The following is a 13,677-nucleotide window of genomic DNA, read 5'->3' as shown; positions in this document are numbered from 1 at the left end:
GAGGTCTCTCCAGGTGGTCCCAGTTATGATGTAGAAGATCTCACTGTTCTTATCTAAATTGAAGAACAGTGACCAACACAATGGCAAATTGTGGCAAGGGCCTGCTATCAAAGTCTCCATGGTAAAGGTTGTTCAGTTGGTGTCCTCTTGAGGCAAGTTCTCATCCTTGGTTAACTCCAGACCAACGTCCATCCAGAACTTTCCTGGTTGATATAATGTCCTGTCCACAAATGGTCTGAATGTTTGTTGACCCCCTTCTAATGGATGCATTCAGCTACTTTACGTTGTACCCGTTGCTGCTACAGATGTGCAAATGCACACACAGCTTATCTAGTCCCACTAGAGAAGTATTGGCAATAGAATTGGACTCTCTGAAGCAGATAAACATGATGCCAGGCAGGGGCTAGAGGGGTATAAAGCCCCTCCCAGCGTTAAGCTGTGGAGCAGTGGACTTGTGTTCTCTGGAATGATGAGATGGTGCTCCATCCAATACTTTTGGGGCGAGTTGGGGATGAGGTGGAGTGGTAATCATCCAACAGTCTAACCTCAGTAACACTCTTGTTGCTGAATGCAATCAAAGCCTCACAGCAATTCTCCAAAAGCTAGTAGAATGTTTTTTTAGGTCTCTGAATGCCTATTAGGAACTAAGTGACTTAGTATCCTGTCAGAATTCTCCAGGGACAGGCCTTCAGAAATGAGCCTAATCGGTTGCCCAAAAACAGCCCCAGGCCTTGTATTGGGGTTGCCACAGTGCACTTCAGAGGCCTCCTGTGCTCAGTGATTCTGTCTGAGAGCTTTCTCAACGTTTTGCTGACACAGCCGTGTAATTACCACCCCCATAGACAGGCCTCTCCCTAGACATGGTCCTTTTTAGCGGGTATCTCAGTGGGAAGGTCTGTCCTTTTTTTGCTGCACAGATGTGGTGGACAAACCTGGAAGCAACGTTGTGTGAAACCACAGTGCCACGTACAATACACTAGGCCATCGTCCTCCCTTTTGTATGTTAAATTTGACAGTAGTAGAATTTCCACTTGACATGGTCGTTGTGTTGCTTTGCCAGTTGATAGGGTCTCTGCTGCCTGGGGAAGGGCCAGCAGTGCCAGGGCATGCCAGGCCATGCTAGATCCCATGATCCCTAGAATTAGCTTGGGAAAAGAATCATCCAGACTGTGTGTCTCTTGCGCTGCTTGTGGACAGTATGTCTCTGTGGTCGGACGCTGAGATCCTTCAGCCCTTCTGCACACAGCTGTTCGAATCAGTTGTTGATGGCAAGAGGTGACTAATGTTGTAATAGAGCCTGCTGTGTTCTAGCTCCAGTTCTACTGCATCTCAGGGGCTTTGGTTATTCCCAGAGTCAACATTGACTGAGCTACTTCGTTCAGCACTCATGACTTGAGAGAGATACTCCATGGAAGTAGGTTCTTCCCAGTTGAGAATGGTAGGTGATTAAGGTCTATTCTCCAGTTAGTCAGACTGAAATCTGATTGCCATATGGGACAGAATATGCAACTTCGTGTGATGCACAGCAATTATTACTGGTGTTTTGGTTGTACTGGGAATGGTTTTGGTTGTGGAGTGCTTTTTGTAGAGACGGTTGAGTTTACGCTTCTATAACGTGGGCTCAAATATGTCCCAGACACCTCCTGAAGTGGGTTGAGTAATCAGATTTGTATCTGGTTCGGATGCATCTTGGGCGCGTTCACACTTCCAGATATAATCCTGATACTCAAGACGCGTGAAGGGACCAGGCGTAAACGACGTCTTTGTGTTTAGATGCAAAGCAACGGGAGCAGCTGTGGCCTAAATGTTGGAAAAGCAAGCTGGTTCAATTCCCTGGACCAGCAGGAACGTTGTAGTCAGGGGAGTGGAAGAACTTGTTGAAGGTGGGTCTATCCAGATGGTCCCAGTTATGATGTAGAAGATCTCACTGTTCTTATATAAATTGAAGAACAGTGACCAACACAACGGCAACTTGTGGCAAGGGCCTGCTTTCAAAGTCTCCATGGTAAAGGTTGTTCAGTTGGTGTCCTCTTGAGGCAAGTTCTCATCCTTGGTTTAACTCCAGACCGACGTCCATCAAGAACTTTCTTGGATGATATAATGTCCTGTCCACAAGAGGTCTGAATGTTTGTTGACCCCCTTCTAATGGATGCATTCAGCTACTTTACGTTGTACCCGTTGCTGCCACAGATGTGCAAATGCACACACAGCTTATCTAGTCCCTCTAGAGAAGTATTGGCAATAGAATTGGACTCTCTGAAGCAGATAAACATGATGCCAACTAAAGGTTGAAAATGCAAGCTGATTCAATTCCCTGGACCAGCAGGAAAGTTGTTGTCAAGGGAGTGGCGCTTTTTCCTTCCTCAACTTCCATGGCCGAGGTGCCCTTGAGTAAAGCACCCAACCCCCATTGGCTCCCTGGGGTGGGAGGTTGTGCCCCAAGTTGTGCCCCAAGTTGTGCCCCAAGTTGTGCCCCAAGTTGTGCCCCAAGTTGTGCCCCAAGTTGTGCCCCAAGTTGTGCCCCAAGTTTTCTTATAATGCATGACTATCTTATTTTGTTCACCCAAGCTCCTTCGTTGGCGCCAATCAATCTTTGGCCCTGCTTTCCGCTTAGGGTCAACCTTGAGATATTTGAATTTTCAATTAGCAGGCATGGCTGAAGTGAGCCTCTTACGCATGTCCCTATTTCGGCATGTCTGTGGGAAATGCCTCTGTTAGGAGTGGCCTGTCCAGTGCCTATCCCCTCTGTCCTCTACTGTCGTGTGCAGGAAGTTTAGAGGAAGTAATCCGAACTCCTTTTCTCCCTAAGAAGACCACGCTCTCTGTTCCTACCATAGCACACATTATCAGTAACCTTATCCTTCAGCAAGGACAGGCCCAGATCTCATCTTCAAAGCTGTGGGAAACAAATAGATGTGGGTGTATTGTATTTGAGCGCTAAACGATTCCGTTGCAGGAGGTTAAAGTACCGAAAGTCGTATTCAGCAGTCTTTCTGATGTCTGGGAAGGGCTAGGACCAGTTTGGAACGAGAAAGGGACCGGCCTTGTTGCCGTATTCGCACCTTTCACATTAGCAAAAGCGCTGAACTTCTTTTCAAGGCTCTTTGTTAGTTCCACCGAGCCCCTTGAGGGTGTAAATTTTCCATTAGCACTGCTTGTGTTTGGCTCGGATTGGAAGCAGATGCTCTTAATGAAGCTTTCTCCCTGCCGGCTGCTTGCTGTGTCTGTCTAAGGAAGCCGGGCTAAATGACCTTGGCTCCAACAATGCAACTCGGAACCCTGGCCGTGAGGTACTGTAAATACAGGGCTTTACAGGAAAAGTCTGCGCAAGGGTCACTGGGTTTAATTCCCGTCCATTCTACTTTTTGGACTGAACCCTTCTTGGCTTGCTCAGAAGTCCGTTTATTCAAACGCGGCGGTCTGAGGTGCTCTTGCCAACAGTTGGTGCAGTAATAAACAAGGGTTATTTTGGGAGCATGAGTGAGGCGGCGAACGGGAGTTTCCTTTGGCTTCATGAGTGATGGAAGCGTGTCAGATGGGCATATGAATGGACATTAGCGCCTGAGTGACCGTGGTGGAACTCTCCAGGGAATGAGCTGGTAGACAGACAAGAGCATCGTTATCTTTAGCCATCCAAACGCACCCAGGCTGGGGTACAGCAAACTTGCTCCTTGCTTCCTCAGATAGACACAGCTCTGACTTCTAGGTGAGATTTTCGTCTGTCTGGTGTAGACGGGTTCTTGGGCAGATCTTAAGGGTACATCGTTTGGCTGGTCTTTTATAATGGTCTCCTTTGGCTGCTTCAGGATTCTTATAATGATCTTCTAGGCTTGATTCTAAGGGTAGATCTTTTGGCTGGATAGTTATAATGGTCTCCTTTGGATGATCTTCACGATGGATCCTATACTGGACTCTTACAATGGTCTCTGCCTGCACCTGGATTCTTCCTATGGTCTTCCTGGGCAGATCCTTAGGGTAGATCCTTTGGCTGGATATTTATAATGGTCACCTTTAGTCTATTCTTAGGGTAGATCTTTTAGTTGGACGCTTATGATAATGGTGTCCTTTGACTAATCTTTAGGATAGATCCTTTGGCTGAACTTATTATGGTCTCCTTGAGTGGATCCCTAATCTTTGATCAGGAATCGTGAAGGGTTAACTACAGTACTGCTTATACTTATACAGTTCCGATTGATGGTGTGGCCATGTACCAGCAGGGAGGTGTCTTGTTGAACAAGTTTTTGTTGCAAAATCTGCTGTTTGGTGCTTCAACACTGTGCGTGATGTTTGTTGTGGTACTTGTGGTTAGTCATTTTTCTGTTTTCCTGCTGTTTGGTGTAGGAGAGATTAACCATTCACGTTCTTTTGCAGTTCAACAGACAGCCGCCATCATTCCGTGCTGCAAGGGCGACCCCAAAATGTCTTCCAACGGGGACCTGCAAGACGTTGGGAGCTATGGCAGCTTCTGGGAGGTAATATGCAAATATACACCTGCTGTAGAAATTAGACTGGATAGAAACTGTCTGTTAAAATGAATTCTGTTAGGATTTTATTGACGCTACTGCTAAGGCTCGGCATCGTTCAGATAAGTTTGTAGAACCAGTCCGATCCAAACGTGGATCCGGGGGAGTGCATTTTCCCATGACAGACTGCAGACTAATCAAGAAGCACTGACGATAATAGCCTGAACATGGACTGTAATTTGGGGAGCCAATCCGCAGGCTAGATTTTGGAACAAACGTCCTTAATGGCTCATAGATGCTAATAAGACTGACCTCCAAGGTCTTCATTCATTCATTCATGTATTTACTGGTATTTATTGTATTGGGCAGTACCAAAGTACTAAATCTCTACACCGAGCAGTAACCGCTGCACTCGTCGGTACTGTAAGAGCAATCACCTCTCATATTGATCTGTGTTGGTGTGTGTGAGCACAGTCCCGTCCCTCCGGCAAGGGCATCGAGCGTTTTTAGTTTTCCATACATTCCAATTTCTTGGCTGTGGAAAGAGGAACGTTTGTCAGACCTTATCAGCACTTCTTCAGAATTAAGTGTTAGGGCTCCTCCCTAATTTCTAGGCCCGTTTATGTGCATAAACACTGTAGCGAGCAGGAGACAGACCGACAGCACAGCAGACTGATCTGCTGATCCTAAATTTCCATGGCCTCCCTAAGAGGGGATCTGCCCCTGGCTAAGACTGTAGCAGCACTGCCCCTCCTCCACCTCCACTGCAGACACTCCATCAAGCCTGCACTCGCCTGGATGAGAGCTAGCAACAGCCAGCCAGCCAGGCAGGCTCAAATCACCGAAACCGCTGAACAGTAGAGGCGGCCAGGTCCTCAGTTCTGGTGGAGATGTTGATGAATAATGATGCTATGACTTGCCTTACTGCTCATTAGAGCGAGAGCTCTTGGACAGGTTCTGTGTCCTGGGTAAAGGGTAAAGAGCTTACTTACTGCAGCTTGTGGAAGTCTCTGCAAGTTGCCTGGCTTGCCTGGGCTGAACATGGGCCGGTGAAGTGCAGTTAGTCCAAGTTAACGGTGATGAGCACTGTCAAAATGATAAGTGGGCTCAGAATTCTCGTGTCTGTGATCATAGTGCAAAGGTAGAACGCGAGCTAGCACCGGATAGGGTTCTTGAGAAGCTATTCTTGAATTGCTACATTAACTACCTTTCTGCTCTTCTGCACAGTCTGGGTATAAGCATGATGTAAGTGTGGGAAATATGGCAGAAATATAGGATTGTGACACTGTTATGATGCACAATATGTATCACAATATTTTGTTAAACAATAAACCGCTAAGAAAAGCGTATTGTTTAGCACTATAATGCAGTGTATCCATAACAATAAAAAATAGCCCAGTTATACTGAGATATGGGTGATGGGGGTAAACGTGCCTCCATCTCTAGAACTCGAAGCGTCCACCAACACCAAGCAGTTTTTTCACGGATACTCTCACACTATGAAAATGTCACTCTTAGTGGTGTAACGGATCATGGATGATTTGCAGGTTCGGGACACGTGTGAAGTTTAGCCATATCCACGTGGAATCCAGTTTTACTGACGCTGTTACTGTTTACAGTAATAATTCCCTCGATCTGGACGCAGAGCTGCAGTGAAAACACAGACTGAGCAGCTGTCTGTCACATGAACAGAGCGTGTGGATAAAACCCGTATGGTCTTCAAACACTGAGCCATGAGAGCCGAAAGGCAACGCAGCCACACATCTGCAGCACCATCACTCTAGTGTGTGAGTGGAGAGCAGAGTTGTACTAGTGTGAGGTGTGGGAGTCTTGTTGGACACGGACTGAGTGGACGAAGGAGAACTCGATCAACGTTGACGTACGACGGACTCCACTTTTACCTTTAATAGGACAAACAAACTGTGCCAAAATAAAAGTCACTATATCTTGACATGGTCTGTTTGTTTGTATTAGTCATTAATACAAATGAACAATCTCATTGTCAAAGTAAAAGTCAATGCAAACGAACAAGTGTCAAAATGAGTCACTTAATATGAACTAAACAGTAACACAACATAAAATTCACTAATACATACAAACAAACTGTCCCTACTACAAACTAAACAGCAAAATAATAATAATAATAAAATAAATAATAATAATAATAATTAAAAATAATCACGAATACAAATGAACAAACAAACCATGTAAAAATAAGTCCCTACTACAAACTAAACAGCAAAATAATAATAATAATAATAAATAATAATAATTTAAATAATAAAAATAATCACTAATACAAATGAACAGATCATGTCAAACTAAACTGACTGTCAAAATAAAAGTAATAAAAACTAAACAGTATACTATACTTTCAAACTAAATGTTAAAATGACTTACACTTGTCTTACACTTCAAAAGCAGATGTGATGTTTTTTTTTTGTTGTTTTGTTTAGTTGTTTTGTTGTTTTAACTACATAAGTATCTCTTCAACATGATTGTGTGTGTGTGTGTGTGTGTGTGTGTGTGTGTGTGTCCGCATGCAGCCGGGGAACTACAAAAGGACAGTGAAGCGCATTGACGATGGCCACAAGCTATGCAACGAGCTGGTCAGCTGTTTCCAGGAGCGCGCCAAGATTGAGAAGGCCTATTCCCAGCAGCTGAACGACTGGGCCAAAAAATGGAGAGGCGTGGTGGAGAAAGGTGACTGGGCTTGTGGAGTCAGAGTCAGAGCTCACAGGGGTTCTCCCAGCCTTCTTAGAATAAACTGCCACATCAACTGTTGCCCGAACAGATTCCCAACAGCTGACAGAAGAGCAGTGTGTGTCGATAAGCAGGTTTAGTTACCAGACGTGAAGCTGCATCCTGGCTACGGCTAAACTTAGTTTACAGTGTTTTCATTTCAGGGAGGCTTTGACTCGTGGAGCGTTTATGAACGTATGTGACTTGTCTATGTATTAAGGGTAGTGCTGGGATCTCAGGGGGAAGGTAGAGGAGGATATAGACCAGGATTACCTCCCTATATAGGCCTCAGACTGGGCACATGCTTTGGTTGGACCAGCTTTAAAGGGACAGGCACAATCACCAAAATACCAATGCCTTATTCACTGCAACACCTCGGGCTGGACTCAGACTCGAGTCGGGTATAGAATGGAGAATGTCACGCTCCACAGACATGGTTAGACTAGTGTTGGAGAAGGGCACTAGGGTGCCGTGCTATGTTACATCACCAAGACTGATTATCAGTAGTCAAGGAGACAGATCACTGGAATATTGGGCTGATATTCATAGACCATTTCTGTCCAATGAAAAACGTGTATCTCCATTTTTGGCTGTTTTTAGTTTTCTCCATGTTTTGAACCCTGTAGCTGCTCCTGTCCACTGTGGCAATCATTCCGGATGAATGGACCAATAGAAATGCTCAAAATGATATGAAATAAATTCTTATTTTACATTGATTCAATTCAAAATCAAGACCATTCGTGCCTTCTCCTGTAAAGTCACCATTTTTGGAGATGCATGTTTTTCATTGGACAGCGATAGTATACTGTATCAGATGTTTATATAATAATTTAACTTTAATGGTGCATTTAGTATTTGATTAAATATTTGAATGTTTAATCAAATTCTAGAACTAAACGTGTGCACAAACACAATTATAAATCACTAATATAGTGACTATAGTCACTAATTCAAAATAAATGGCAACACAAAATAATTCCAAGCTAAAAGCTCAAATTTGTCTCTTTAAAAAACTATTAAAATGAAGTTCATGAAGTTCAAATTAAATTAAATTATTTGATTGATTGATTGGTTTGGCTAAGCATGCAGTGGCTCTAAAAGACAAAGGTGCTGTTTTTAGACTAAGCTGTTACTCCATACATACTTGCATGGGTCATTAGCCAGATCACCTTCAGAGCCATGTAGAGACACTAGAGTTTGATTGATTGGTTTTAGTTAATCCAGGTTTTAGCCAATCCTTGACGCTGTGAGCAGCACAGTGAGACTACTCGAGCTTTGATTGGCTGAATTTAATAGGTCATGTTTATTTTTTGCCAATCTAGTAACAGGTTGGGCGGCACAGTGAGCCAGGAGAGTTGCTACTGGTTTCTGTTGTTAAATACGTTTTTTTATCCAGTGTGTGTGTGGTAAAATGAGAAATACCACGCCTGGTGATCATCGGTCGACCCCTAATATTTCATCTTCATCATTTTCAAGTAGAAGAGCTTCTAAGCCAGAGGCCTTGTTAAATCCCCCACATATAAGTTTTGTGGAAGATCCTGAAGCCCCTAAACGTCTCATTTGCCTGCATGTAATGTATGAAGGCATTCACTTCTCTTTACTGACAGGCCCGCAGTACGGCACCCTGGAGAAAGCCTGGCATGCATTCATGAACGCGGCAGACAGGCTGAGTGAGATTCACATGGAGCTGAAGGAGAGACTGGTTGGAGAGGACAGTGAGAAGGTCCGCAACTGGCAGAAGGACGCTTTCCATAAGCAGATGATCGGAGGCTTCAGGGAGACCAAAGATGCAGATGAGGGATTCCGCAAGGCCCAGAAACCCTGGGTCCGGAAACTCAAAGATGTGAGCTTCATTCTGTGTCTCTTTAAGGCTTTTTAGTTTTACCTGGGGATGTAATGTAGGTGATGAAATGGGAATTTGATCTCAGTGACTGTAGAGCTGTTATTATTGTTATTTGGATCGCAAAGGCAAATAGCTGCTTAAATGCAGCACTGTACACCACACTACTACTGTATATATACAGTGCTGGAAAAATGAAGAGACCATTTAATTTATTTTCTTAAATTTGCATCTCTCTGTGTACAGCAGCCATTTTATTCCAGGCATTTCATCGAACACAGCTGAGTTACCTGAATTTGTAGACTATCAAAGTCCCAACAACAATGTGAAAGACTAGTGGAGAGCCTGCCAAGACATGTGATTGGCAGTCAAGGTTATTTTACCATAGTGATTTTTAAAATGCTCTTATTTTAAAGTTCAGATATTAGTACAGATATTAGTATAGTGTTGTTTAAATCTGAATAATAACTTCTTTGCATTTTAATTAATATAATAATGTCGTTGCATTATTTGAGCTGTTGTCATTTCTGCAAATAAATGCTCTAAACAGCAATATTTTTATTTGGAAGTTAGAGGAAATGTTGTCCATGTTTTATGAAATACAACACAAATGTTAATTTCTCTAAACACACTGCCTATAAACCAGAGAAAGTAATATCAGAGAAACTGATATAACTGATATATATAATTAAAAAAAAAAAAAAAATTATGCATTTTTAATAAAATGCTTGCCTTGATGTTTCAGTCCAGCCTAATTATGTTTAGATACACAGTACTCAGGATACACACTCAATATTTAAGCACTGACTGTTTCTCAATATGCTCAGCAACCTCTTAAAAAGTCTAGGGCTCGTCAGTGGGCCGAAAGTGTTCTTACAAACTTCTGTTGCTTAAGAATAGCCCCACCTCGTACTTATAATTGTTAATCCTGGATGTTGGCCATTTTTAGGCCGTTAGACCATTTAATTAAGGATGTACCGATCCAGTTTTTTTTGCTTCCCGATTCAGCTCATATACCCTAATGCTGTTGTCTAGAACTGCTCCAGTCTTTGTGTTTCTACAAATAACACAGCCTACTTATTAATACTGAATTGAAATCAGATTGTGTTCAGAAACAGTTATATTATGGAACATTCTGGAAGATTTTTTTTTACTGTGTGTTTAATACCTCATAATTCAGTCTGACTGACTTTTTTCAATTTGGGGTAATTACCCACATACAAATCAGCCCATCAAATCCTACTCCTGGTGAAGCTCATCCTGTGTAAAAAGCACTTTCTCATTTTAGAAATTGAACTGTGTTCTGTTCCTTTTGCGCCAGGTGGAGTCCTCTAAGAAAAGCTACCACCAGGCCCGCAAGGAGGAGCGGACAGCAGTGACCCGCGAGACCCACGCCAAGGCTGACACCACCAAGTCCCAGGAGGAAGTGCGCAAGTTCACGGACCGAGTGGAGAAATGCAACCAGGAGGCAGAAAAGGTAATGGAGAGGAAGTACCATAGTTCAGGTGTATACATTTCTGTAATCCTGTTCTGGTAGTCATACTCGCGTTTCAAAAGCGTACGCTCAAATGTGGGCTCAATGCTAGGAGTATTACTGTGTGATCTGAAAAATTAAATACCTGAGTGGTGCAGCTTAGCTTAGCTTAGCGTTGGCCGCACTGCCAGGAAACTGTAAGTAGGCGCTCTCTCTAGGTAAGGCTAATGAATGTGGGCATCTGCGCTTGTGTGCTCTCTCCTCCAAGCGTGTTCAGTGATGTTGCCTTAGTGGCAGTTCAGTTACATCGTTCAGTCTGCTGCTCACTCTTACGTTATGAATAGGTGTGAATGAAGCACGCTGGGTTGTATGCGAGGGTGTGTCAATTGACTGCTCTGTGTGTTTGTGTGTGTCCTTTGGGAGCGCAGTGGGTGGAGATGGGAATTTCAGAGTTTCTGTGAACTGGAGACAAGACGAGGCTTGTTTGATGATAATGCAGTAGTATTGAGGAAACCTCAGCGTTGTTTTGTGTGTACTTTGGCAGTAATTACATGCATGCATACATAATTTGTGTACGTTTATGGCCGCATGTAATAACGTCTGGTTTTTATTTTGGGAAGGCAGACGAGTTGTAGGATGCCTTTATACCCCGCCTTAAGCCTCACTCCTCCCACCTCTGCCTTGTCTTGTTTTTTTCCCACCCAGTTAGGAGAACAATACAGATCTGCTCGTCTCTTTTTACATGTTGTACAATGTCAGACCAAATCTCCTGCTACAGCAGGTGCCATACCTGTGAAGTGGATGTATAATTTTACACTGTTATTATATCGTACAACTGAAGGGAAGCAGGAGTCTGTATTCTCAAACCAAAGCATTGAGGTTATGAGAACCTGGTTCACAGGACAGTTATGTTGATATAATAACGATGAAATAAGAAAAATGGGAGCAAGCTCTAACGTATTCTACATAATAGCATGCAACAGAGTGGATGGTGTATTTTCCTTGTTTATGGATCTAGCTGACATCAGCTAGAATACCGAACATCAAGCCAACGTCAACAGCAAGAGGGGCTAACGTCTATCTAACATTAGTTAGCAGCGATCCGTTATTTACTATCACTTATTTGAGACCCCTTGAGAGAGTAAACATGAACATGAAGGCTCAGGATTTCACATTTCAGCTATCACTAATTTGGATGGTGTATTTTCTTTGTTTACAGTCCCAGGTAACCTGGCTAACATCAGCTAGAATGTTTTTCCTTGGAAATTCCTTGGAAATTCCTTGGAAACATCCCAGTTCAAATGAAAGCTCAGCATTAGCATCTATCCACTAGCAGGACAAGACAATACAACAAGACAACCCTATTCACCATTAGTGTTGGACACAGGTGGAATTTGGCCTTCACCCTTAACCCATTCGTGCAGTGAACACACACATACACGCTGCCACCCGGAGTGGTGCGCAGCCATTGCTGTGGCACCCGGGGAACAGGGAGGGTGAAGGGCCTTGCTCAAGGGCAGTCTGCCGAGCCTGGTTATCAAACCCACAACCCTGCCATCAATAGCTTGGTGCTCTAACCGCTGAGCTATCAGCTATTTAAAGCCAGGATTGATGCACCTAGACGGAGAACATGAAGGTTTGCAGTAAAAGTCTGTCTGAATGACTAAATAGAGCAAACATCTGATCATTATTATTATTATGATTATTTGAACAGATCTCATGTTGCACTGCAAAAATCACAAGGTGACCTGGGTGGGCTGGGTTGAGGCAAATGAATGCGACCCATTTACAAACGTGTGCTTGAGATTTCTGCATACGTTTTCTTTGTTTGACTCTGCTCGTGATCCCATGTAATTTTAGACACTTGTGTGTGGGAGTGTGTGTGTGAACACACAACAGCGCAGTGAATCATCTCATGTCAGCGCAACCTAGTATTTGCTCCTGATAAAGACTGCTAGGGAGCAAGATAGTCTAATCTGCCTAGTTAGCTGATCCAGGCTTGCTCTTACAGTTATTTTTATGACACTTAAATATCTGGTAAAATTTCATAATTACGCAGCTCATCCATCTCAAGAAGGAAAGTTTTCTCAGGTCTGTTTAAGCAGGCCTAACCAATCGCTGGTCAGACGTCTCCCATAACTGCAGATACAGGTCCAGGTACTCAAAAACGAAACCGAGTTCAGTCTCAACAAGACAACAAACACCATCCCCCATCAGCCAGAGCTGGCGAGGGAAACATGCCAAGGTTGGGTCACCCCAAGGCAAAATGGAAAAACTCTCCCAAATCCAGTGCCAAAAGTATATATAAAGGTTGTTCCTAATTCAGTAGCGTTTTCGACTGCTGAAAACATGTAGTACTTCTAGCAAAGGGAGAACCTCATAGAGAACTGCTTAGGTACTTCAGGAATTTCTGAAGTATTCTGAAATCAGACCTTAGACCACCAAGAATGTCCGATTGGTACGAATTTCTCGAATTGTTTCAAATTTAACTGTTAAGTCATGACTGTGCATTTCAGCTGTCCAGCAGCATGCCGAATAGTCTTGTCCACAGAACTTGACTTTTAATGTATATGTTCCAGGATACAAGGCAACTTTATTGGTTGTGCACAATCGGTTCACTCTAATTCCTACTAGTTTTGGCCTCACTACTTTTGGAATGAATAGGAATACAAGCATAGATAACATGACCAGAAGAATGGGTTTGACCGCATACAGACGTAATTGATGGAGGTTTTCGTGCACCAGTCACACCCTTAGGCCAGTTATGGAAAAGTTGACTAAAGTGTCAACTGCACAGCTTCACTTCTGTCCAAAGATTAACTCTACCATCTCCCTTTTAGTGATGTGTTAATATGATATGTTGCAAATACACAACGAGGTCAGCATTGTATGTGTGCATGTATACCAAGTATGGCTGGCCTAGTGGCTAGAAGCCTCTACATTACAAAGGTTGTATCGATGCAAAGTATGCTTTACATAGTGGCTATAAGCTTCCGTTACTATTGTATGAATGCATGTGTCCAAAGTATGGCTTACCTAGTGGATGTAAGCCTCCATTACAAATGTACATTGTATACAGTGCATGGCTTATGCAGTGGCTGTAAACCTCAGTAATGGAGGCTTAACTATCTTATGTATGGCTGTATGTAGTAACTATA

The 13,677-nt window shown here is 43.3% G+C and overlaps 1 protein-coding gene across 3 annotated transcripts in view; it reads left to right on the top strand.

Annotated features, from left to right (window-relative positions):
- The window catches only part of pacsin3 (protein kinase C and casein kinase substrate in neurons 3), a 43,154-nt gene that overhangs the window by 15,511 nt on the left and 13,966 nt on the right, over window positions 1-13,677 (top strand). For all 3 annotated transcript variants that reach the window (XM_072659961.1, XM_072659962.1, XM_072659960.1), the window contains 4 exons: window positions 4,372-4,472; window positions 7,010-7,166; window positions 8,813-9,048; window positions 10,367-10,522. In XM_072659961.1, coding sequence (XP_072516062.1) covers window positions 4,419-4,472; window positions 7,010-7,166; window positions 8,813-9,048; window positions 10,367-10,522 — 603 coding nt within the window. In that variant the 5' untranslated portion in view covers window positions 4,372-4,418. The remainder of the gene's footprint in view (window positions 1-4,371; window positions 4,473-7,009; window positions 7,167-8,812; window positions 9,049-10,366; window positions 10,523-13,677) is intronic.

Source organism: Salminus brasiliensis, chromosome 17, assembly GCF_030463535.1.
Source record: "Salminus brasiliensis chromosome 17, fSalBra1.hap2, whole genome shotgun sequence".
Classification (NCBI taxonomy): domain Eukaryota; kingdom Metazoa; phylum Chordata; class Actinopteri; order Characiformes; family Bryconidae; genus Salminus; species Salminus brasiliensis.
This window is presented reverse-complemented; position numbering and strand designations above follow the sequence as displayed.